Genomic DNA, 27,195 nt, shown 5'->3' with positions numbered 1-27,195 from the left:
GGGTGATATATCCCCTTTTCAGGAAAATACTGCTCTAGATCATAGACCTTTCTGCCTGTAAGACATCTCATTCAGAGTCTACTGCATTTTGAAGGACTTTGTCTGTCTACCCTTTCTTTATCTGACCTGTCTCCTCTCCTCATTTTCTATCTTGGCAGTCCATCTCATCTTCCTAGTGCTTTGCTGAATCATACTTGAAGATTGTTAAATGTGCAGATGCTTGGATTCTAGCCCTGCTGTAGAAATTTGGATTTGAAAATAATTGTTTTTCAAAAGCATCATAAATGATTTTGTTGCACTGCAATGGTTGAGACATTTCTGTAGTGGCTGATGGAATTTTGGGGTCATGCCAACTTGAGTTAGAGTTATTGATTTTCCTAAATTTATTGGTCAAGCGACCTTGTCCACGTTGCTCAATCTTAAACTAAATTTTTTCATCTGTAAATTGAGGATAATACTCCCACCTTAGAGGGTTGTTGAGAGTAAATGAGGTAATAATACTTGCAAAGCTTTTAGCAGAGTTATTTAGAATTATTTTTAAATATCGGCTATGAATAAGGTATCATCGTCATGTTTATTATCTCTCTAATGGAAATTTACCCATAATGTTTTTCTACCTGGTGTCAGGAAAAAAATCTAATAATACCATAGAGAAAAAAATGATGTCTGTTTCTCAATATTTAGTGGTATTTATGAATAAGGAGTATGGAAGTAGGCAGGAAATTGCTATACCACACCAGTCAGCCAGTTTTCTGCCTGGGAATCAGTTTGGGCCTTAGCTGGAAAAAGAAGAGCAAAGAGATTAGCATCACTAGTATCACCAACCTTCTAGCCTCAGAATTGCATGCATCCTGCTTTTATTTTGTTTGCTAGGTGATTTTCTCCACCCATAATCAAGCTCTACTACCCATCTCTCCTTCATCTGCATTCAAGTGCTTTTCCTCATTCTGCCCTTTCTGATGGCTCTGGGTGGAATTACAGGTCATTTAATGATTCAGAACCCCAAGTCTCTATCCTAGATGAATATTCAAGGGTGTTCTAAATCCTAACCAACTGTCTCCTCACATTGTAGAGGTTTTTAGCTTTTACTGTTGAAAAAGAATTAGAGTAGCTGAGCTGTTAGACTTATAAGCAAGGCTGTCAATGTACCCAGTGACCAGTCTCCTTTACCATTTATACTTTCAAGATTATAAAGTGGTACTGATTTACAGTATTGCCATTAGATTAATAAACTACCAAGAGATTGCTTTTATTTTTACAAGGGCACTTCAAAAAGTTCATGGAAAATGGAATTAAAAGAGAATGGAATTTTTCCAGAAACTTTAGAAAGCACCCTCATACCTTGTAAGCTTTGTTGTTAGACACGTGTGTAATATCGTGCAACTTGAAAATTGGTGCTACATCATTTACTGTAATTTACTAGCTTGTAGGCATTTTTTTTAACTGTAAAGTCACGGAAAATATAAAATTTGAGCTAAATTTTAAATGACAGCTGCATGTGGGGCTTCCGTTAGGGGATTGACATGCAACCCAAGACTTCCAAGAAGGAATGTGAAAATGTAGAACATCGGGAGTAGATCATTTTGATGTTTGCAGAGGGTTTTGTGATGAGAGTAAATTAGATAGTTGGGTGTCAAATTGCAAGAAATCCTCAATGTCTAAGATATCTTTGAGTTAGTGGGATTTTCTTGATTGTTATACACACACAGTTTGTACATGTTTGGTCCATCCATAAAAATTTGCCTGGTTTATTTATGTAACTTAGTGGCTATTTCCAGGTCTCCTTTCCACCTCAAGTTGTTATGTCTTAAAGATCTAGAGCAGCGGTTCTCAACCTGTGGGTCACAACCCCTTTGAGGGGTCAAGCGACTGTTTCATAGAGGTTATCTAAGACCATCGGAAAACACATTTCTGATGGTCTTAAGAACCAAGACACCGCTCCTCTATCCATCTTCAGGCAAGTCTGCCCACATGCAGATATGCCCACATACGAGTACCTGGTGTGAACACTGTTACCCATGCTATACCATGCTTCAAGACAAAATTTCATTTATTTGTAATATGAAATATTTCACAATATATAGTTATATATTTTTGTGATTGATCACTGTGCTTTTAATTATGTTCAGTTTTTAACAATGAGAACACATCCTGCATATCAGATAATTTATTTACATTAGGATTCATAACAGTAGCAAAATTATAGTTATGAAGTAGCAACAAAAATAATTTTATGGTTAAGGGTCACCACAACATGAGGAACTGTTTCAAAAGGTCGCGGCATTAGGAAGGTTGAGAACCACTGATCTAGAGTGTTCCCTTGACCTTTATCCTAATGGGTTTTGTTCTTCCTGTATGTTCTCGGTTCTGAGCCCTGTCTGATCAACCATTCCCTCAGTGTCTGATGACCACAGAGTTGTGAATTCTTATTTAAAGTTGCCTGTATCTCTTTCACCTTTAAAAACATTGTTTTGATATGCATTTTGTTTATAAGCCAGTTAATAATTTTCTTATTTTGCTTCCTTTTCAGACCTAGAATATCAAGACATAATGGGAGCATTTTTAGACAAGCCAAAGATGGAAAAGCATAATGCCCAGGGGCAGGGAAATGGGCTGCGATATGGACTAAGCAGCATGCAAGGCTGGCGTGTTGAAATGGAGGATGCACATACTGCTGTGATTGGTTTGCCAAGTGGACTTGAAACATGGTCGTTCTTTGCTGTGTATGATGGGCATGCTGGTTCTCAGGTTGCCAAATACTGCTGTGAGCATTTGTTAGATCACATCACCAATAACCAAGATTTTAAAGGGTCTGCAGGAGCACCTTCTGTGGAAAATGTAAAGAGTGGAATCAGAACAGGTTTTCTGGAGATTGATGAACATATGAGAGTTATGTCAGAGAAGAAACATGGTGCAGATAGAAGTGGGTCAACAGCTGTGGGGGTCTTAATTTCGCCCCATCATACTTATTTCATTAACTGTGGAGACTCAAGGGGCTTACTTTGTAGGAACAGGAAAGTTCACTTCTTCACACAAGATCACAAACCAAGTAATCCGCTGGAAAAAGAACGGATTCAGAATGCAGGTGGCTCTGTGATGATTCAGCGTGTAAATGGCTCTCTGGCTGTATCGAGGGCCCTTGGGGATTTCGATTACAAATGTGTCCATGGAAAAGGTCCTACAGAGCAGCTTGTCTCACCAGAGCCTGAAGTGTATGATATTGAAAGATCAGAAGAAGATGATCAGTTCATTATCCTTGCATGCGATGGTATCTGGGATGTTATGGGAAATGAAGAGCTCTGTGATTTTGTAAGATCCAGGCTTGAAGTCACTGATGACCTTGAGAAAGTTTGCAATGAAGTAGTCGACACCTGTTTGTATAAGGTAGCTAGACTTTTTTTTAAGAAAATCTGTTGTTATTTTAATTCTAGTATTTTTCATCTTAAAACCTATAGTTTTTGAAAATAAGTTTTGACAGTAATACAGGGTAATCTTCCCTATTAGAATTCATCATAACCATTTTTAAAAATAAATTACTCAATTATCATTTATGCAAGAGTTATAACCTGAATATTTAGTCTTAATAAGCCTGACTTGAGCTTTTTAATCACTTGAAAGTTTATCCGAGATAAAAGAGATCATATTGCAATTTATGTTTTAAAAGATGGAAGTAGGGAAAGTTAGGCTTCTGTCTATAAGTGAAAACATTTTATAATTTGAGTATCTTTATCATGTGATATGTTGGCACATTTATAACAATACTTTGAGACTATAATGAATCAATAGTACTAACCAAGAAACCTTAGGAATTTTCATCTGATATGCTATGCTAGAAGCAACCTACGGTTGTATTGTCAGAGCAACTTGGTCGAGAGTATGTGGGACTTCAGTTCAGGAAAATCAGTTTATTTAATTGTGAAATGTACTATGAATATATTACCTTATCTCATGGAATTGTCACAATTAAATGGCATACTAAGGACTTCAAAAATCACAGAAAATTTCCACTAATATTTTGGTTAATAGTGCGGTTTCATTACTTTGATTTATTTCCTTTTTTTTTTTAAGAACAAATGTTTCTCCTTGGTAATCAGGATTAATCACACCACTCAGTACAGTGAAGAAAAAACTAACAAATGTTGATTTTTTTTTTTGTATAGCTCTTCTTTTTTTTTTTAATCATTTTATTAGGGGATCATACAACTCTTATCACAGTCCACACATACATCAATTGTGTAAAGCACATTTGTAAATTGATTGCCCTCATCATTCTCAAAACATTTGCTCTCCACTTAAGCCCCTAGCATCAGGTCCTCAGTTTTTCCTCTTCCCACCCGCTTCCCCCTCACTCATGAACCCTTGATAATTTATAAATTATTTTGTCATATCTTGCCTTGACCGACTCTCCCTTCACCCACTTTTCTGTTGTCCGTCCCCCAGGGAGGAGGTCACATGTAGAGTCTTGTACTTGGTTCCCCCTTACCACCCCACCCTCCCTCTACCCTCCCAGTATCGCCACTCACCACTGGTCCTGAAGGGATCATCTGCCCTGATTCCCTGTGTTTCTGGTTCCTATCTGTACCAGTGTACATCCTCTGGTCTATCCAGACCTACAAGGTAGAATTGGGATCATGATGGGAGGGTGGGGGAAACATTTAGGAACTAGAGGAAAGTTGTATGTTTCATCGTTGCTACATCGCACCCTGTCTGGCTTGTCTCCTTCCCGAGACCCCTCTGCAAGGGAATCTCCAGTGGCCTACAAATGGGCTTTGGATCTCCACTCTGCACCCCCCCCCCCCCCCACCGTCCCCATTCACTGTGGTAAGATTTTTTTGTTCTGATGATGACTGATACCTGATCCCTTGAGCACCTCCTGATTACACAGGCTGGTGTGCTTCTTCCATGTGGGCTTTGTTGCTTCTGAGCTAGATGGCCGCTTGTTTACCTTCAAGCCTTTAAGACCCCAGACACTATATCTTTTGATGGCCGGGTACCATCAGCTTTCTTCACCACATTTGCTTATGCACCTATTAGTCTTCAGCGATCCTGTCATGGAGGTGAGCACACGATGATATGATTTTTTGTTCTTTGATGCCTGATAACTGATCCCTTCGGCACCTCGTGATCACACAGGCTGGTGTGCTTCTTCTATGTGGGCTTTGTTGCTTCTGAGCTAGATGGCCGCTTGTTTACCTTCAAGCCTTTAAGACCCCAGATGCTATATCTTTTGATAGCTGGCCACCATCAGCTTTCTTTACCACATTTGCTTATGTACCCGCCTTCTCTTCAGCGGTTGTGTTGGGAAGGTGAGCATCATAGATGCCAATTTAATAGAAGAAAGTATTCTTGCATTGAGGGAATACTTGAGTAGAGGCCCAATGTCCTTCTGCTACCTTAATACCAAACCTATAAATATATGCACATAGATCTATTTCCCCACCCTCATATACAAATATATTTACGTATATACATGTCTTTATCTAGACCTCTGTAAATGCCCTTAGCCTCCCAGCTTTTTCCTCTATTTCCCTTGACTTTCCTCTTATCCCACTATCATGTTCAGCCTTCGTTTAGGTTTCAATAATTCCTCTTGGTTACATTACCCTTGATCACGCCCTGTCAGGCCTCCCACACTGTCCTCACCACCAATTTGGATCAGTTGTTGTTCCCTTGTCCCTGGGTTTGTTAACACCACTTCCTTTCCCTCCACCTCCCCCTCTCCTAGGTCCCCCCAGAACTGTTGGTCCCATTGTTTTCACCTCCAGATTGTTCATCCAGCCTATTTTATTTAGACAGACCTGTGGAGATAATAACATGCACAAAAACAAGACAGAGCAAAACCAAGCAACAATATACAACAACAACCAACCAATGACAACAAAACAAAACACAATAAGAAAGAAAAGCTTGTAGTTAGTTTAAGGATCATTTTTTGGCCTTTAGAAGTGTTTTCCAGTCCAGTCTGTTGGGTCACCACGCCCTGGCCCCAAAGTCTACATTCAGCATTCCCTGGGGACCTCACTGCACCATTCCCTTGCTGTTCTGTTGCACCCCCTTAGTGTTTTGCCTCGGTGTGGCGGGATCAGATCTGGTGCAATTCTCACACTATGTCTCCGGTGTTGTCCTCTGTAGAGCTGTGGGTCAGTGAGGGGTGTTGTGTCTCATAGTGGGGCTGGCCATGTGGTCTTCTCTGTGGACTGGCCGCTCTAATTGTATCATTCTTCTAAGGCTGCATATTTTTTATCTAGCATAGAAAAAATAAAGGCCATTTATAATATTCTTTATTTTCTCATATACACACTGCCAGTTAAAATCTTAATTAAAATCTGATTATATTTAGAAATCAAATATATGTTAACATCCCAACTAGCCATATGCTTAAAATTCAGTAGAGCAAAAAATTGACAGTTAATAATGTACATTGATGCTGCCAATTTCAGAATTAGGAGAGAACTAAAAAGTGATCTCTTATGGTATGTAAGGTCTTTTCCCATAGTATACATAAAAGGAGTATCCATGGATTGAATTTATTTTGTAGTCTTGAAAATTAAAATTTTTTATCTGGATTAAAAGCCAAGTTCTTAAGAGAATTGTCTAATTCACATATTAGTGAATTAGGGCTCAGGTTTGACATCATTTGTGTTCCATTCTATTTTATAAATTACTTAGTATCGTTCTTATTGTAAGTTCTATTATTGTACAGTTTGCCCTTACTATATAGCAAAATTAAATACTTGAAATTCAGAAGTTAAACTCTACGTTACTAGTCAAGATGAGGCTATGAGAGGGCAACAATGATAAATAATTACAGCATTTTAAGTACTTAGATGTCATTTGAATTGAAGTTTCTAAGTCAGTGTCTTAATTAAAAGTTAAAATCTGGTTTATAAACTTTATATCTGTATAGTTAAATTTCTGATTTGCTATTTCTACTTTGTAAAGTGAGTAAATTAGCTTCATGATACTTATTACAATGTTTTAAAGGTAAATTTTGTCAAATATACATGTAATTCTCGGTCCTGTTGTAAGAATTACGACTGAAATTTTGTGTTTTGTTATATTGTGTGAATATATGTATAGGTCAGGTATTGCTTCAAGTTAAGTAGAAAATTTTTGTTATCAAATTTTTAAAAATGATTATTACAGAGGGGAGGTGGGTTTAACCTTTTATATTTCTCTGCTATCTTTTGGAATGTTGTTTATACTACATGCATCTATATATATTTTTACACCATATATGTGGGAGAGCAAGGAGCACCCACACAGATACATTTTCCCCTTTATTATATAATCTCACTAAACAAGTATTGATCTCACTAACCAAATATATAGATAGTATGTTTATACTTGGCATGCTGTAAAGATTCTCAAAGCTTTAAAGAAGATATATGGTCAGGCAAAAAGAAAACAAATATTTTCTCAAACTTTTTTCTTCCCAGGGAAGTCGAGACAACATGAGTGTGATATTGATCTGTTTCCCAAATGCACCCAAAGTATCGCCAGAAGCAGTGAAGAAGGAGGCAGAGTTGGACAAGTACCTGGAAAGCAGAGTAGAAGGTGGATCATTTAACCAAAAATAAGTAACTTTTTTAGAGAAAAGCTTTCAACACAAGCAAATGTTAACATTTAGCTTTTACATCTTTACATGCCTTTGACATCTAGTATTTAGTGTATAAACGCTACAAAAGGCATTTCTGTAGCTATTTAGGTGTATGGTGATGTCCTGTCAGATAATAATAGAAGTAGCAGCTAGCATGGCACCCTGTACAATTTATTCAGGATACTTTTGTTTAAAGGCTAAAATGTTTTTGTGCTTATAACAATGCTCACTGACTTCACTGGCATGAATAATGTTATGCCATAACAATCTGATTCGTGGTTTACTTAATAACATATTCAGAGATTACGTCTGATGGTGATCATTTGAAAATCATCTATCTGTGAAAAGCTGGGGATGTTGGGTGTTTTTTGTTGTTTTTTTTTTTGTAACTTGCACGTGATAGCCTGGTTTTTAACAACTGACCTATGACATAGAGTTTCATTTTTCTTTTCCTTTCCCCATTTGAATCAGGGCTTGTCTAAACCTAAATTAACTTCCATAAATGTGAGAGGCCTGAATAAAAGAACACTAGGTTTCTACCTGGAAGAAATGTGAATGCTGACTTACCATCAAGATACAAGTTGAGAATTCTAGGAGTGTATTTGTTGTGATTCTGCAAATTGCTTCCCAAGAACTAGTAAAATGTTTTTAACTCAAGTGTAGTGCCTTTAAATATCTGAAAAAGAACTTAAATTATCTTTGATACCACTACTACTTGATATAAAAGTTAGGCCCTAGAGAATACTAGTTTGCTGCATATTTGCAATAGCAGGTAAATTATGCAGTTTATTTTTTAAAAACTCACAAACTTGAATATGATAGTATTAAAACACATTTTAGGCTTCTATAATGCCCACGTTCAAGACCTAAAATAGCAAACAAACATTGTCCTACCACACTTATATTCTACTGTGGCTGCATTAGAGAATATAATATGCACTTTAATTTTGTTTTCCTCTCCCCTTTAACTTTTGGATTTGGGTCATAGTTGGTCTGATGTTAAAATCAATTCTTTTGATTTTTCAATACTGTGTAGGGCTGCTATTTTGTTTTTATTGTGCCTTCCCACTTTGATATAGTGCTCTATCTAGTCTGTGTATGTACTACTTAGTGTATAATTCATTGGACATTACTCAATGAATTTGTTCTCTTAAAATTACCAGAGTATTGGAAATTTTATATTTTAAAGGAACCATTTTAATGAGTTATTTATGTAGATAAAATGGTAAAATAACATAGAGTGTTTCAAAATCATTAGTTCAAATTATTCATCACTGGAAAAGTATAAAACCATAAGAGTGATGTAGGATACGTTTCATATCTAATGTTTAGCACTTTAAAGGTATCGATGTTTTCTTACTGCGAGAACTATGTATTTTAGTTTAATTCACTATGAAATGGAAACTAATTTTAGGAAGTAATCACTACATTCCCCTCTAGTGTACATTCTTTTAAAGTAAGTTTTGATGAAATACTGAAATACTCAAACTTCAGACATGTTTTGTTATAATACTAAGTTTTTATATTGCTTATTACCAAGAGAGTTGCTACCTGAGCAGAGTTTATGTTACTACTTGATATTTTTGATACATTGAAGTGCTGTTATACTTGTACCATTCAATTGGAAATTGTATCATAAAATATATTTGATGGTATTTACTGAGGCAGGTTTGATGAAACTGCAACTATAAAACAAATAATCCATTAATGAAAACTGCTGCTATTTAAAAATCTTAAAAAAATGTAACTACTTACGTTGTAAAAGTTGTCTTAAAAATTACTAATTTAATTTTCAAGGCAGGTACCAAATATATTTTCTTTCTTATTTTTTAAATGCATGCCTTCACTAAATGTCTGTGACTTGCTAGATTTCATTTAGTGGGTTTTAAACACTTTTTTTTGCTTCTTAAAGTTTTTCTTTCTTAAAGCTTTTTAGCTTTTCTTTCTCTTCTTACGGCTGTCCTCCTAGACACTTAGCTCCCTGGGAACATGAAAAGACTTAATTTGTAACTTACACTCTTGTTCTATTCAGTGTGTGGCCCACATTAGCCAGTTGAGATTATATCTGCGTGTGAGTATTTAACTTTGCTACTGACTGCCTGAGCTGCTGATTGGGAGATGACTGGTCGACCTCCTCAAAGTCAAAGGAGTGGGGAAAACGGAAGGGACTTGCACATGTGTACAAGAGGGGTTCAGAAAGTTTGTAGGGAAAGTGTATTATGTTTTACTTCTGTTGTCTACAAACTTTTTGAAGCATTTGCACATATAAAACTTCAATATTTTATACATATATCTATAATTTCATAAAAACAATTTTTATAACTGGTTAAAATTTATAATATGAGAATGCTTGAATAGTTCTTAAAATTCGTTTCTTTTTCTTTTTTAAAAGCAGAAAGAAGCAAGGCTTATTGTGAATGTTCTGATAGTTTAAATGGACTGCCCCATCTGGAATAGGGACAATGACTATAAAGTCTTACATATTTTTTTTAAAAACTTGCTTATTTTTCTGTACTTTTCTTCACAGTTTAAGATATCTTAATTTATATTTTAACAAAAAAAGATGTAAGATAAATCAAATACAGGTGATTCAAGATAATATTTTTTAGACCTGAAACCATCATGAATTGCGTTTACCATCAGTGTTCATTTCTGTTGTATCTAGTTATCTTCCAAATCATTGTACTGACTTAGCAGAGACTGTATGTTAAGTGTATTGCAGCTTTAGTGTGTGAAACTGTGCAGTTTAGGTAAACATCAGACCCCTTTATTTTTGTAAAGCAGCTTTTCAGCATTAGAGCCGTGTAGAATAAGTACACTAGATGTTAAAGTTCACACAATAAAGGAACTTGGCAAACCAAATCTTGAGATCCTTGCTTTTGTTCAGATTTAAGAGTGGTTTTTAAAAAGAAAGAAAATAACAGATGGTAAAATCTGGCCTTAATTCTAAAAGGGTATTTTGAGCCATTTAAGGAAATATGGGTAGCGTGTCTGTCTTTTAAAATGTACTTTCAATGGTGAATTAATATTTTGAGAATTCATCAGAAAATGAAAGATCTTTAGATACATTGTTACATTCAAATATACTTACAAATTGAGAACTAGATTGTTTTATTGACCCAGTGATGATTAAAATATTTTTAAATAAACACTGAAAAAAATTGAAGAGTTAGAAGAAATACCTCTGCTATGATCTTGCACTCCTGTACTTCAGTGTGTAGTTGAGAGGTCTCTAAGCCCTTGTGCATCATCTTGGTGTTGTGTGGTATGAGTAGCAGTATAAATCTGCACAGTGTTGCAGATCATATCACTATGCCCATTTAATAATTGGATGTTTGCTATTATTTTAAATGTATTTGTCTGGTTTGTCAAATATTTTCTTTTTAAAAATGTCCTGAAGTTTATACTTTTCATTCAAGGCTTTGTTCAAATAATCAACTGAGGAAGTGGTATTACATATTTATTGTTCAAAGATACATTAGACAAAAATTAAGCTGAGAGTGATGGTCAGGAACATATGCTAATCTGTGTGCAACTTAGTTGTTAGTCTGCAAGTATGACATCGATAAAAAATGTTTTGGAGTAGTACATAATAAATCTCCTTATTTTTTTTTTTGACTCTTGAAATTGCTTCTTTTTTTCTTTTAAATTTGTGCCAAGTATTTTACAGGACAAAGTTCAGGAAAAATGTCTCCAGTCTAAAGAGAGGAGATGGTCTCCTCAGAAGTAACTGTGTGGCATCTTAAGAAGGATATTCTTTAAATAAAAAAAAAAAAGATATTCTTACTTGTGCACATATAGTCTTGGTTATGTAATATATTAACATAACATGAAATATATTTTTCAATGACACCAGTTTAGAAAATCTCATATATAGTAAATGCCATCTTTAAAAGACTAAGTTATCTTTGTTTCGGTTTTTTTTAATTAAATTTGGATAGCACTTACAAAAAAAGTACTTCTGATTCCCAGAAATCATAAAGAAGCAGGGGGAAGGCGTCCCTGACTTAGTCCATGTGATGCGCACATTATCGAGTGAGAACATCCCCAGCCTCCCACCAGGGGGTGAATTGGCAAGCAAGTAAGTTACATTCTGCACACTCTTATGCTTTGTACCAGACTTTGGAAACATTGGGTGTATGTTGATCAAATTTACCTAATTTGTAAATTGATGCAATTATCTGTGTTTCCAAAACATTTTATGTAACCTGTGGTTCAGTGTTTCTCAGTGACATATGTTGCTTGATTAAGTATCAGGATGGCATTGTAACTAAGTACACTGTAGGTTTGTCTTCAGTGAAAGTTTGGATAACATTTTTCCACCCCTTGCATAAAAGATAGTGAAAGCACATTTAAAACCACATGACATTATAAAACCTTGTTACTGCTATTTGAACTTGTCAACCCCTGGATCACTTTATCAGGCCATCTTTCTCTAGCTTGTTGGTTTGGTTTGGTTTGGTTTGGGGAGTCAAGGAACACGGAAGGGTGCATTTCTTCAGCGTTTCCCTCTCTGCTTTGGCTGATAGAACTGGGTTATTTTGTTTTAAATATTAAAGCATACATCGCTTAATGGAGAATTCGAGCATTTTAAAAATTCAAGCCTTAAAATGTGTTTATCGCTTGCCGTTTTTCTTGATTTTCCACCATGGCTTAAAAGTTATGACCATGCTGTTTGTAATCATTTTATTCAATAGTGATTGTAAACATTCTTATTTGAAGCTTTTATTTTTTAGAAACTTTTTCTTCCAATATGACCTTTTGCAAAATGTCTGTATAATACCTTCTAATCAATTTTGGACGTAGCGAGACACTATAACTTATAAATCCCACCTCATATTTTTAAAAATTAAATATTAAAAAATAAATTCCTTAGACTTATGGAATTAATCATATTTGGCATTTCAGTTATAATAAAGCTTTTAAAAGCATTAAGAAAAGCAGAAACTTGCACATTTAAATTATATAATGTGTTGAAGAAGCTTCTTTAAAACTAACATGCAACTCTACCATATAATCATAGAATGCATAGTATATATTTGTGAGAATTGCATTTCATTGCTGCCACAGTTCAAATAGAAGTAGATTCTATAGGCTGATCGTATCTTTTTAAACCATGACTTTGTAGTCTTCTGTTATCCGAGTTGGTGGAAAACCATTAGGTCCCAGTTAATCAAGTGAAGCTCACTTGTAAGAGCAAGAAATACAACTAGATTGTCTTTAATGCTTTAATGAACACCTGGCCATGAGTTATTAGTGTTTTACTATTTTGAAGAATTAATTTTGGGTTTTTTTCCCTTCAATGTAGGCGGAATATAATTGAAGCTGTTTACAATAGACTGAATCCTTACAAAAATGATGACACAGTAAGTAATAGTTCGACTCCCTCTGCGTGCCCCGCCCTCCACTCTCAATGCAGATCCTCCCACCTGTTTGTGCAGAGCTGTTCACTGCAGCCCTCTCTCAAACAGCCCCCTGGTGGAGTGCTCTGATCTCTGCCTGCAAAGGGTTCTAGTGATTGTGGACATTGTCATGGTGAGTGGCCACCTCCAACGAAGAAGCAGCCCTTTGGATTATTTCAGGTTTTGTAAGCTTCTAAAAGCCAAAAGGTTTGCCTCCGCTAAATGCTTTTTGAAGTTGGTAATATCTCTGCAGAATCTTAAATTTTTCAGAGTTTTGTAAGCAGCTATGATATTTAAATTTTAAATGTTTGTCTTCACTGAATGGTTTTTATGATTACCAGGAACCCTGAAATGTATAATTTTATTTAAATATGAAAATAGAAGATTCCATTTATATAGACATTAAATGCCTCATTCTCCAAGTTTTCTGTTGGAATTCTGCCAGAGTAGTTTTTATAGGAAGCTGGTAACCTAACACCATTTCTCCACTTTCCTGATATATTTCATGTATGACATTTTGAAACAGCATGAGGACTCAAAAAGTTAAAGGAAAAATTTCATTATTTGCGGTCCAATTTCATATTTATACAGTGAAAATTTAGAGCAATGCTACCCTAAAAATAAATGTGTTTTTATTTAAGGAAACAAATATAATTCCTTTTGGTAGTCTTATTGGTTTAGAAATATATTGGGTTAATTTTGTGATAAAACCAGATATAATGTATTTTACTTTAAAAGGAAGGTTAAAAATTCTCTGAACAAATTACATATTGATATTTTATACATGTACATATACTTTTTAAAAATACACCCTAAAAATCTACTTTACAGGAACTTGTCTATATTATCCAGAAAGTAATGTATTTCGTCACTTGCCCACTTTAATTTCTTGTTTTATTTTCTCTTATCAAGGACTCTACATCAACTGATGATATGTGGTAAAACTGCTCATCTAGCCATGGAGTTTACCTTCACCTCCAAAGGAGAGTGCAGCTCTACTTTAATGAATCTTTTTAACAGCCATCCTCAACGTACAAGAAGGGGATATGACGTGGGGGAGAGTGATTACAGCAGAGAACTTCAGCAGTACAACAGCTAGCCCAGAACGGATTTTTTTTTTTTTTTGTAAATTTGAGACTTACGTAAACGTGATTTCAAACCATAATTCATGTTGTAAATCAGACTCCAGCAATTTTTGTTGTATGATTTTGTTTTTTGTAAAGTGTAATTGTCCTTGTACAAATGCTCATATTTAATTATGAACTGCTTTAAATCACTATCAAAGTTACAAGAAATGTTTGGCTTGTGTGATGCAGCAGACATATAGCCCTTTAAAGTCATGTTGTGTTTTGAATTTGGGATTGGGACACAGGGAGAGCAGCAGCCACATCAGCTAGATGCCCAAATGTGCGCGTGATTATGGAGAATAATTTCAACATCTTACAAAGCTGAACATCCAGGGGTTTTGAAAACTAAATATTGGAGTTGGGATTGGCATTGTTGATAAAGCCTTCCCTTCATTTAACCTGTCTTTCAGGATGTTCTCTCCTTGTTGCCATGAGTATTGAAGGGTGATACAGTATATTCTTAATCTCAATCTTGGGGCTAGAATGCCTTGATTCTTTGCACCTCTTTTACAAGTCCTTACATTAAATTACTAATTGATAAGCAGCAGCTTCCTATGTAATGTAGGAGTCTGCCACATTTTACTATGATTGGCTGAACCTGCTGCTGTTCCTAGTAAGATATTCTGAATTCCATTTTATCAATAAAGCTTGATTTAACAAACAATAAATTTAATCATGTACGTGTAATTCCTCTTTTATCCCGGCCTTTTGAAACATCATGTCATTGTAAATGAGAAGTTTCTCATGGGGGAAAGATGTTAGTCTATTAAATGGACAATAATGTGCTACCCAAGACATAGATAGACTGTTTCTCTTCCTAGGAAGGGGGGATGGGGGGAACCTGTGAGATTTATGTCTCTGTTGCTTCTTTCTGCTTTTTTTTCATGGAGATGTGCATCAGCTAAATTTACCTACTGTCTAATTAAAGTAATTGTCAAGCGTGACAATCTAACACTCCATGGTGTGTGTGTGTGTGTGTGCGTGTGTGTGTGTGTTTAGCTTCATTGGCCCGTGTCCTTAGACTACAGTGGTTAAGATGTACTTGTGATTTGAAATACAGCATGTTGATAATATTTAGTTGTTGGTCTTTAAAAATAACTCTCAAAATTTAAGGAATTATAGATAATTTAATTTAGGTTTAAATTCCTAAGATTAAGCATGTGAAAGTAAGTTTTTAAATCTGTCACATTGAAAAGACTACTGTTCTGTGCCCCTTGTCTCGCTAGGTTGACTTGTATTTATCACTATGTAATTTAAGCATTCAGTAGGCAGACTTCCCACCAGAAAACTGTTTTGGTGTAAGATTAAAATACAACATTGAACACAAAATCTTGTGTATAAAAGGTAGTATAATCTATTTTATATTTGGTTTTTTAAAATTTTTGTTTATTCCCCTAACTAGCAAGTATACATATTTTATTTGTATATATAACCTTAAAAGTTAGGGGAGTCGTGGGAAAGTAATGTGAGATGTCTCAGATTTAAGTAGTTACAAACCAGCAAAATCGTTTTATTATCCCTCTTTGTGAGATGGTTAAATGTAACTTAATTGTATTTTATTTATATTTTAATCCAGCATGACTAAAAATATATTGAAATACTATTTATATTAAGAAATTCATAAGTTGGAATTAAAGAACCAATTCCGTACTTAACAATTAGTGCTTACTTACTAAAATCTGTCGTCGAGTGCAAAGTGTGATCATGGTCTAAGTCAGCGGTTCTCAACCTGTGGGTCGCGACCCCTCTGGAGGTAGAACTACCGTTTCACAGGGATTGCCTGATTTGTAACAGTAGCAAAAGGACAGTTATGAAGTAGCAACAAACATAATTTTATGGTTGGGGGGGGTCACCACAACATGAGGAACTGTGTTACAGGGTCACGGCCTTAGGGAGGTTGAGAACCACTGTGCTAAGTTAATGGCTTTGTAAGCATCTCTCTGTGCATTTAGTGAATAGCAGTGCTTCTGGAGTGGATTGGGTTCCAGACATCCTGCTGTTCAATTAAATTCCCTATTACAACAATTCAGTTTATTTTTTTAAGTAGACTTTGTAGTTGTAGAAATTTCCAAGCCTTGAACTGTACTGTGGAATATTTTGAGATGTAGAATATTAAATCACAAGTAAGGTATGTGGTGGAAAGCTACTTCAAACCATAACATGTTTAGAGGCTTGTTTATTTGAGAATCTTAACATGAACAAGAAAAAAAGATTAAAATACTCTTACTGAAATTAGCTTTGGAGATGGAAGAAAATTGAAGCTTGATCTACAAAGGCGATGTCTTTTCCATGTAAGTCAGCACTGCCATACTAGATAGTTTTTCGTTATTAAAAAAAAGTTTTTCATTATGAAACTGCAGGAAGGAAGTCTACATTATGATAGGCTGTGTGCTTTCCTGATCCTGGGCATTTAGTGGTGGGTGAGAAGGGTGAATTACCCCCACTTTTTAAAAGGTGCTTTTGCACCTCTGCTGTGTCCTTCGTTTTATGCCACTTAAATTCTTGATCCCACTCGGTCCCTTTGAGCTAATTATAGCATCTCAGGGCAGTGCCTCAAAAATATTGATGTGTTCCCTTGTTTTCTTTGGAGGGAGAAGGCTCTGTGGTGATAATAGAGCATTACAGATGTACCCTGATTAAAATGTTTTAATAGAATGAACCTAATTTGCTGCTTTTTAAACATAATTCAATTTTTGTATAGCAGATTCTTGTTACCCTAACTTTAAAAGTCTTTACTGATCAATCTTTTACTGTTTTAGCAAGATAAGATGTCTTAACATACTGGAGATTATACGTTGACAAAATCAAAGTAATATTTTTCCTATTTTGCATTTTATCTATTTCAAGCATCTTTTTAGCTGTAATGCATTAATAACCAAACTAGAGCTCTGTGCAATTAAAACTGCTCTTGCCCTGTTTTTTTCCGAACTTCATAGCATGAAGGAGTGACGGATGAACTGATGATAATTTAAGCCATCGGAACTGTATTGTCTGTCCCTTAGTCGTGTGTCTAACTCTTCCATAAAGTGCACACTTGTGTGCAGAAATCTATTTTACACTTACAGATTATAACAAAATGAATAGGCACTTGCCCTCAAGGAGTTTACATTTAAGCAAATTATTAATCTCGTATATGTTAATCTTGTAACTGGGTCATTCATTCTCTCCCCCCACCCCCACCCCAAAAAAGGGTATTGCCCACCTACAACATGGCAGATACTTTCCTGGACAAGACAGCCCCCACCCACCCCCCACATACTTCATTTTTATTCACCACGGCTCTTTTCCTCCTTAAAATGAAAAATCTCATCCCAGAGTAAACTCTGCAGTAAAATTAAAATTGGACTGTTAAAGGCCATTCAGTAGGCACAAAATTGGCACGTCTGCCTACAGGAGCAATTAATAAAGGGGTCATGCATTTCTCAGAAGTCTCCAACCTTGGAAATACAGGCTACCGGGTTTTAAGTTTAAAGCATTCATATTTCGGTAAAACTTTTATTGAAAATACATTCAGTATTGATAACCAATTTTAGCCAAATAATTCTTGTGTAGGCTTTTTGTTTTAATGATTTTCTGCCAATATTTACTGGATACATTTATCTGATAATTCAGTTTGATTTATGAAAAGAAAACAGATGAAATTGCATACTGGTGTTCTATGTTGTGGTGGCGTTTACTTTATTGTTTCCTCTTAATTTTGAATTTTGAGTGTATATTAGTTCTCTGACTGAGAGGCTTTGCACCTTTACTGTTTTGGTTGATCTTTGTACAAGATGATGTTTAGGATGTGGTATTAGAAAATAATGTGTACATGTTCTTCATTTGGGGTTTTTCTTTGAAGGGACCTTGAAGAGTTTCAGCTACTTTGCTTGCAGACACTGCTGGTGAGATGACCACTTTTTAAATTAGTGAATCTAGTCTTTTAACAATTTTCTTTAGGCATTGAGAAGACATCTTTGTAGGGTGTTAATTTGTAGAAGCTGATTTTACCTTGTATCGGTCAATGTGCCGTGTGTTTTGGGTTGTTTTGACTTCTGTAATTATTTCAGAATATGCTTGAAAAACTTAAGGAACATTTTGTAAGTGTCTATTACTATTTGGTCAGCAGTCAGCTTCAGTAACCACGTGCTAGTCACTGCTGATGGAGTGCAGTTGCAGGATGGACGGCCTTCATGGCCACTTCCCTGTCAGTTGGACATCCTCCATCGATTTGGTTCACCTTCACACAGAGGCTTTCCCTTTTTCTTGCTTTGTACATTAAGCTAGTGGCCTCTGTTCTCACTGCTTCTCCTTTTATATCACCAATATATGAAAGTGGTAGTTAGAAAACCCAGATGGTGTTGAAATTGCAGTTAACCACAAATACTTTTGTTAGATGGGGAAGAAGAGTTAGATAGGTGGGGTGGGGTTGATAAGACAAGAAAGTGGCAGATTCCCCCTTATGCTGCATGACATTTGCTATCATTTCCCCTCTACCCCGTTTGGTTCTATCTGCTTGTCCCTGTCCCCTCTTTATTCCTCCATTCTCATGTTTGCTACTTCTAAACAAACTGGCCCACTCCATTTTCTTGAGCTGAGAGCCTCATCAAGTTCTGCTCTGACAAACTGGGCGTATTCCAGTCAGAGAACTTGAGAGCGATATCACCAGGAGGGAGGAGAATGATTCCTACTTCTTTCCAAAGCCATAGGGATGTTTTCTGTGAACCCAGAACGTGAATGACACAAACCAACAAGAACCAACCTTTATTTCTTTAGACTTTTATAGCAAGTAAGGCAATGATCGAAGCTGCTGCATTGAGGAGGAGGTAACTGAAGCAAAACGGGCAGTTCCTCAAAGTCCAACCCTCCAAGTTCTTTTCGCTGCTTCAAAGTCCAGCATGCTACAATGGCTTGTTTTAACTCCTGTCTAGAAAAAGAGTCGAGTGTGTTCTTTGTTTTACATAGCCCTCCTGAGTCAAGAAAGAACTCGTTAGTAACATTTGCATTGGTGCTCTATGTTCTGTAGTTAGATTTGTATAAGAGATGGGTAACTGCAAAACAAAAGAAATGTCCTACTTAGGGATAGTGACTGGCACAAATTCATCATAGCAATGGTTACGCATCTGGGTCGCAGGCCCTATGAGACTGATGAATCTATAGACTCCCTTACCCAGGAAAATGCATATAATGTACATAGTCATCCCCCGAGTTTTCAGTGTTGCAGTGATTCATGGGTTCCCTGATGATTCTGTACTAAAGATACTATCGGGTATGTTTTTTTCCCCTGAAAAATCATAAAAATATTTCAAAGACACCAAAATAACTTCTATTTTAAGCAGTTATTTAACTTTTTAAAAGGTGAGAGGTGGGTTGTATCTGGGCTACACGTTGATAATTTTTAATTTAAAAGGTCTGTGAAGAAAGGGGAATGTGACCAAAGGTTTTAAAATGTAATGTAAGGAATGGTTTTGGAGGATGACATCTTTCTCTAAGAAGATTTGCAACTTCTGAAATTCCAACTGAAAAACGAAAATGAGAAATTGAACATTTCTGAAATGCTTCTGACCCATGTAGTATAGATAAAATGTTTTAACAAACAGTACATTTCACTGTCAGATCTCACTCAGGTTTTAGGATTTTGAACTTCCTGGTAGAATCAACAAAATGTTTAATTTCAGATTGTAAGGAATTAGGAGTTTAAGTACTAATACAGAATCTTAAAGTGGAGCTAGCTTGGACACCCACCAGTGTCCAGGGTTAATGATATAACTACAATGAAAAAAATAGTTGTTACATTTGTTGCCAAAATTGGATGGTCAGTTATAGGTTGCTTAAATCCCATTTGTGGGAATCATTGTTTTACCTAGCACGCCCGCGACTTGATGAAAGCATAATTGCAGGACAGTGTCTTGGTTGTGATATGCACCAATACTGGTTGGTTTCACTCTTGAACTGATTTGTTTCACTTAATTTGTACGAATGTTATGAATGGAGAGAGATGTACATGTTAAAAGCATGTTGCATTATATATAAATTCATTTTTAATCTACAAATGTAAGACTAATACAACTACAGAAATATTTTTCTTAAAACAACATGTAACAAAAATCACCACAGTAATTCACCCTTGTTCGCAGTTTATGTGATCTAAACTGTTTAAAGAAATTCCATAAATGTATATTTTGTATTATGTACCATTTCCTGGTCCAAAGAAAATATGTGAATTTAGTTCTAATTTTAAGAATGTACTTTTTTGTTTTCGAGTCTGATGAAGAAATTGCATTCAGCCTGTGAATGGTTGCAGATTGTATGTGAGATTTAAAAGTAGAAAGAACACCGTTTGCAAATACGGTGCCATTAAATAAACAGGCAATTGCATAATGTGTGTGTATTTATGATTGTTTAAAAGTGCAAGCAGCATTTCTGTTCTGCCAAGAAACCTGGAAGCTTTGGATTGAATTATTGGGAAGCCTGAAAAAAGGATTCTTTTTTTCTAACTGAACTTGGATGAATTTGATGAATCTGGTAGTCACAGTCTGAACTAGACTTAACCCTTACAGATTTTAGAAAGATTGCTGAAAGCCATTGTTTTAGTTGGTGCTGTCATTAAAACATTGAAGATAAGAAGACGCTTTAGAAGCTGTTCTTAATAAATACCGTACATTACTATTTTTCACCCTGCTTAAAGATAGACGAGGGTTAAGTCAAAAAGTATTGCTAGTAAGGCCCCAGTTCATGTGTTTGGGCTTATTCCCCATAAAACCTATTTGAACATGTTTCTGCATCCGTCATATGAGCAACAAGGTTCTCTGTGTAACACACTGTCATAGTCTCAGGCTGCCGTCCAAAAAAAGGTTCAATCAAAACAATGGCTTCTCAGGGTCTGCTGGGCAAGTACAGTTCAAGTGGGAACGCCTCCCACTCAGAAGCTGTTGGGAGACTGTGGATTGTTAAGGAGTAATCTTGATCGTTTCCTCAAAGGACACAGGACGATCGTGGGTTTACTCTGAAGAAACATTGAAAAATAAATTGATGAGAGGCTGGGAAACTTGCTCTGAGGCATTTTTTCACATCACAACAGTGCACCTGCTCATTCTTTGAAGATAGCAAGGGCCGTCCTATGAGAATTCCATTAGGAAGCCTTCCTTGATCCCCTACAGCCCTGATTCAGCCCCTTCAGACTTATTTCCCCCAACTCAGTAGTTCAGAGGACCACAATTTGAGTCCCTCAAGGAAGCCAGAACTGACATTTTGAAGTGTAAGTTGACCACGGAATTCTTCCAGCAGCGTTAGATGGAAACACTTTTCAAACACTATAGCCCTAGATGGAAGGCTTAATGAGAAACAATAGCGTCACGTTTTGCTATTTTTGTTCGCCCTTTATGATTTTGAGGCAATACTTTTTGATTCACCCTTGTACTTCCTGTTTCTCTGAAAAGGAGATTAGGGAAGGGGAGTGGTGGTAAGTAAGGACCTAGCACTCAAATGCCTGCTTTATCGCCGTGTGTGTGTGTGTGTGTGTGTGTGTGTGTGTGAGAGAGAGAGAGAGAGATGTAGATGGGAGATGCAGATTTCCTCTGCTAATTCTGATGACTAGTGTTCATGTCTGAAAGTTATAGTTTTGAGTATGTCCACTCTTTAATTGAAAGGAAGTGTGGTAAATGCCTTGAGCTAGATATTGGGCTAACAGCAAGGTTGGCAGATCAAACCCACCCAGCTGCTAATCCAGAGAAGGTTAAGGCTGTCCAGCATTCATAAAGATTTACAGTCTTGGAAAACCTTGGAAGCACTTCTGTGTCTTAGAGGGGCTCTGAGTGTGAATTGATGGCAGTGGGGTTTGTTTTGTTCTTTAGTTTAAATGAAAGAGTCTTGGTGATGTGATGTTTTAAGTGCTTGTCTGTTAATCAAAAAGGTTAGGGGTTAGAACTTAGTGCCCGCTGTGTGTGAGAAGGATGTGGCCGTCTGCTTCTGTAAAGATTTGCAGCCTGGGAAAAACCCTAGGACGTAGTGTAACTGTCCTGTGGGACGACTGTCAGAATGACTCCACAGCAATAGGTGTGGGTTTGGGGTTTAGTGTTTATTATGGAATCAAATGGATTTCTTAGAGGTCCTGAACTGGCAGTATCGATGAAAACCTACAAAACCTATGAGCTACAAGAGCTCATGTAGTTGGGTGTAGAAATGTGTAATGAGAATACAATAATGAGGCAGCATAACCAAGGGCAACGAATCTGAGGACAAAAAGTTTGAGCATCTATAGTTTTGCATGTTTCCCCCCCTCTTAACTCCTGAAAAGTGAACGTTGGGGTACTCATTTTACTCTCCTCTATTTCAGAGTGAACTTCCCATGAGAGTACAAATCTTGATTTGAATTCAAGTTCTTTAATGAGCTACAGAAGCCGAGAAATCTTGGCTTGCATGGCATCCATCAGCGGTTTACTTGTCAGAGACTGGCAAAAGATCTGTGCTTTGGGGGCTTAATGTTGTCTCCAGGGGAGTCATATTTATTTGTTCTGCTATCCTAAAAAGGTCACTTATAGGACACAATGCTGTTACATTTTGTTTAAAGGTACGGAATTTAATGAAAACCTTTCAGATAATAAAATTACCAACTTAGTCATAACTTTTCCTAGCTCTAGACATTAGTAGCACCCTTATTGACTCGATGGCAGTGAATTTGAATTTTTGAGACATTGCTGTGAAATGTTACCCAGCTGTGACCAAGAAAGGGAATAATTTAATTGTTCACACGAGGACAAGATTATAATAAAGATCAGGTTGGGCAAATGATAGTGAGGACTTACTTCAAATTACATAACTAAAACAAGGTGGGTCAAAATTCCTTTCTCATATTGTTCTCTGTGTTAAGATGTATAGATCTGGCTCAGTCTCTCCCTGTGAGGTATCACTGAGGAAGTCTCAGAAAATAATTGTTCTTTGAAGTGCAGTCCTTGTTAAGGTAGATGAGAAGTCTACCCATATTCTAGATGACTCTCAAACTCTCCGCTGGGCTGTGACCATGCTGTGCCCATTCTAAGATCTACCCCGTATTATGTTCTGCTGTTTGTGTCCAAGCGATTGGAGCCTAGAGAGTTGGCCAGAAAAGATTTGACTGTTCTGGGCCAAAGGAGTAATATGTGTACCTGGTATGAGTGTACTGATGAATGTGTATTTGAGGCTGTTTAATGAAGATAATATTTTTGCAAAGATTTATGCTATATAATAGCAAAGTTCTCGATCTTTTTAGCCACTGAGCTGTTAACAGTTTTAACTATAAAAGCGTCCAGAACATTCCTGACAAAATAACCAAAATTCTCCAGTGATTGTATAGTGACAGATTGGAAGCGCCTGAAAAACAACAACAAACTTGTTGTTAGCAAATAAATGTCTTCAGGTTCTTCAGTTTTCCTATCTGCTCGCTTTTTTAAAATGTATTTCAACTGACACACCTTGCTGCAGTGATCTGTAATAAAAACAGAAGCCTTTGCCTTGAATAAGAGCAACGAAACTGCCTATTTCAGGGGGAAAAAAAAAACTTACTTGGTGATCGTTACCACTTAGTATCTATCTAACTTTACATCTAAAATCAAAATGATTGGCCAAAGTCTTGGCATTGGTAGGTTTTTGTTTCTGCTTTTTTTCTTTAAATATATATGTTCACTGACAGAAAAGTCTGAGGTCATTCATGGGTTCTGACTCCTTGAATAACATAAAGTTGGTGTGCCACATGCTCTATCCTGATTTTTATAACAATGTAGACTAGCCTGTTCAGTGGCAATATGGCCCAAGTGTGTTGGATATGTATGTATAAATAAATACCCATATTCAAGTTCAATGCCACAGTGCTTTTCAGTGGTTCAACTTGACCTTCTGAAAGAACTGCCTGCTCCACACCCAGATGGATTTGGCATCTGACAGGACCACAGTGCTGGTGCATGGGTTCCAAGAAGAGCATTTCCTGGAGGGCAAAACCTCTGCAAGACTGCATTCACAACTGATGAAGATCACATAGTTCATTCTCACAGTCTGTTGGAACGGTCTTGATCATTTTAATTTCTTGGACTGAAAGTCCAACATTTTTGTTCACAGCTTGTTTCTTCTGGCATAGAGATTTGAATGCTTTCCATGAAAATAATTGTACTTTTCATCGTAGAATCTGTGATTTCCTAGATTGCAAAGTCCTTTAATGAAACTACCTGGCAAGGAAGGACTGGGAAAAGGGAGGCTAGGAGAAGAAGAATAGGGGATAAATGCTAAAGGGTAAGGGGGGGGGGGAGGTTGAAAATGAAAAGTAAGCTATAGTTTTGTTTTTTCTTTCTATTTTTTTTAATACAAAGTGGAATTTGTCAGTTTGGGCACCAGTCAACCAGAACTTCACTGGTTGGAAAACCTCTCCCTCCATTGTGTCTATATGTGCAGTATTTCAGAGCCCAGAGCTTAGTGGCAGGGCACAAAGATGATTGGAACTCAGTTTGTCAATTGTTACCTGGAGGTTTGATTTAAGACAACAATTAAAGTAATGTTTGATATACAGACTGGAGGTTTCTATTTTTGGTCACTGGGCTTGTCTTAAGCAGTGGTTATCAACCTGGCAGAAAGATAGAGTGATCTGGGAGCTTTAAAAAAAAATCCTTAGTGAAGCTTCAGCTGGAAAATTCACACTGGAAGTTGCTGTCACCCAATCTCCCTCCTGTGTCCTTTCAGATCAGTCACTACTCAAATCTCTGTGATGTTCTCAGGTCACTGAGAGCCAAAGTTCTTAACAAGTGGCCTGCAAAGCTGTCTATGTGATCTGTTCCTGGTGGCCTTCCAAACTCACCTTCCAGTACTCTTTCCCTGTCTCACTCTGCTATAGGCAAGTGCCCCTAATTGAGCCTTAGGATCTTAGAGTCAATTCTTAGGGCTTTCCCTCTGTTCCCCAAAGCAAGTCACACCTATCTTCAAGGCAGCCTGAAAGGGACTAACTGGAATTTGGGGGAACAACTGTCATAAGCACCACAGGGCCCGGGACTTGGTGAGTGAGTTTGGATGGATGCATGTGTGCGTACCTGCAGAAAATGAACTGGAGGTATGTACCTGCCAGGAGACATGGCCTTCTACATCTCGCGTCACTGCACAGAGACAAATGCATAGTAGCAGAGAAGTTGGGACTTTAAAGCACTGTTACCTGGAATGCATCTTTGGGGAAGATGGAACCTGACTTTTATTTTGGGGGAGAAATCAGATTTACAGAGCAAAAGTAAGTTTTCTAGAAGAAATGGCATGAGCAAAAGAAAGAAGCATTGCCTAGGAAAGACAGCAGCATCCAGGGGAGTACCTGGGCGATTCAGGAACTTTGTCAGGCACACTCGACCAATTAAACCATTCCCTAAGGGGGCTGAGTGAGGTACTTTCCTACGAAAATGCCCGACTTATTATTTTTTTGTGTTTCCAATTTTTTTAAGATCATTTTATTGGAGGCTCTTACAACTCTTAAAACAATCCATATATCAATTGTATCAAGCATTATTTTCTAAACATTTCTATTTTAACCCTTGGTGTCTTTTTACCCTCCCTCCCACCCCGACCGACCTCTTGATAAATTATTCTCATATTTTACACCAACTGCTTTCTCTCTTCCCCCTCTATTTCTTCCCCCCCCCCCACCTCCCCATATCCTCCCTACCCTCCTGGTATCACTACTCCCATTTCTATTCCTGAGGGGTTTATCCGACTTGGATTCCATGTGGCATGAGCTCTTACTTGTACCTATGTACATGCTCCGGACTAGCGCTCAGTAAAAAGCAGGACTGAGGTCATGATAGTGGGGGGCGAGGAAGCCTCAAGGAACCAGAGGAATATTGTGTGTTTCATTGGTGCTTGACTGTGCCCTGGTTGACTTATCCCTTCCTTGTGAGCCTTCTGTGAGGGGATGTCCAATTGTTTACAGATGAGTATGATTGCTGAAGACAAAATGGGTACAACAAGCAAGTGTGAAGAAAACTGGTGGTGCCTGGCTTTCAAAAGATAACGCGTCTGAGGTCTTAAAGGCTTGACATTGAAATGCCCGGTTTCTATGATTGCTTCTTGAAGGAAACCTGGTAGCAAGCATAGTTTTCACAAGTTGGGCTGCTAGCTTCAAGGAAAACACCAGCTGCTGCTCAGGAGAAAGACAAGGCTTTCTACTGCCGTCAAGAATTACAGTCTGAGAAACCCACAGGGACAGGCCTACCCTGCCCTAAAGGGTCTCTGAGTAAGTATTTGCTTGGTGGCAGGGAGTTAGGGGTTTGGGTTTTTTGTTATGTTTGCTTCTTGAAAAGCAGTTTCATTTACTAAGTTTGTAGAAATAGATGCTGCTCTCCTTGCGGCTCCAGAATTTTCTGGCCGGGGCAGGAGGCCCGCCCTTGGGGGGCTGCTCCCGCCTATGTAGCCTCTGCCCATAGGCTCAACTCTACAGGCCTGCAGGGAACTGGGAGGGCTTGCTGAACTGAAGAGCATTCCCCACCCCCACATAGCCCGGCTCCGGAGCCAGATAAGCACCAAGTCCCGTGACAGCGAGGCCTCGCCCACCTCCACATTCTATTAGGCATCACTAGAACTTAGAGGGAAAAGAGGGGGAGGGGGGGAATTTATATATACACATCTTTTATATCACGCTGGTTTTTCTCTTTTCATTCTTTTACTTTGTTGTCTTCTCTCTTCTTCCTCCTTTTTCATTATTGCTAGTACTTTTCTTCTGCCCCTTTTCTATAGGATTTCCTTCTACCTTTTTTCCCTCCTTATACTTCTACTATTATCCTCTTTTGTTGCTTCTCCTTCCTCTCCATTCTTTTTCTTTTTCCGCCCAAAATTTTGTTTAAAATAAATTTTTAAATTTTTAACCTTTTAAATTCTTTTTTAAAAGGGCTGCTAAGGGTACCCTGACAAACCAGGTCAAAGCAGCCTGAGGGCACTCACTGAGGCTCCAGGCCCCACTCCAGTTGCTGAAACATTTCACCACTGCGGGTCACTAAGCCTTCTAGGAACTCTGCCTACACAGCAGTCTGACCCATCCTTATAATAGGTCATAGGCAGTCGCCTGAAAGAATCCTTAACAGTAACACAGATA

General features: G+C 37.3%; 1 protein-coding gene across 3 annotated transcripts in view; it reads left to right on the top strand.

Annotated features, from left to right (window-relative positions):
• Nucleotides 1–17,344, top strand: part of PPM1A (protein phosphatase, Mg2+/Mn2+ dependent 1A) — a 47,612-nt gene extending 30,268 nt beyond the window's left edge. For all 3 annotated transcript variants that reach the window (XM_075531792.1, XM_075531790.1, XM_075531791.1), the window contains exons 2-6: nt 2,531–3,384; nt 7,440–7,557; nt 11,573–11,681; nt 12,909–12,966; nt 13,915–17,344. In XM_075531792.1, the coding sequence (XP_075387907.1) occupies nt 2,551–3,384; nt 7,440–7,557; nt 11,573–11,681; nt 12,909–12,966; nt 13,915–13,944 (1,149 nt within the window). In that variant the 5' untranslated portion in view covers nt 2,531–2,550 and the 3' untranslated portion in view covers nt 13,945–17,344. The remainder of the gene's footprint in view (nt 1–2,530; nt 3,385–7,439; nt 7,558–11,572; nt 11,682–12,908; nt 12,967–13,914) is intronic.
• The last annotated feature ends 9,851 nt before the right edge of the window (nt 17,345–27,195 follow it).

The sequence above is a fragment of the Tenrec ecaudatus genome, chromosome 14, assembly GCF_050624435.1.
Source record: "Tenrec ecaudatus isolate mTenEca1 chromosome 14, mTenEca1.hap1, whole genome shotgun sequence".
Lineage (NCBI taxonomy): Eukaryota > Metazoa > Chordata > Mammalia > Afrosoricida > Tenrecidae > Tenrec > Tenrec ecaudatus.
Note: the sequence above shows the minus strand (reverse complement) of the source record. Positions and strands in the feature narration are given on the sequence as shown.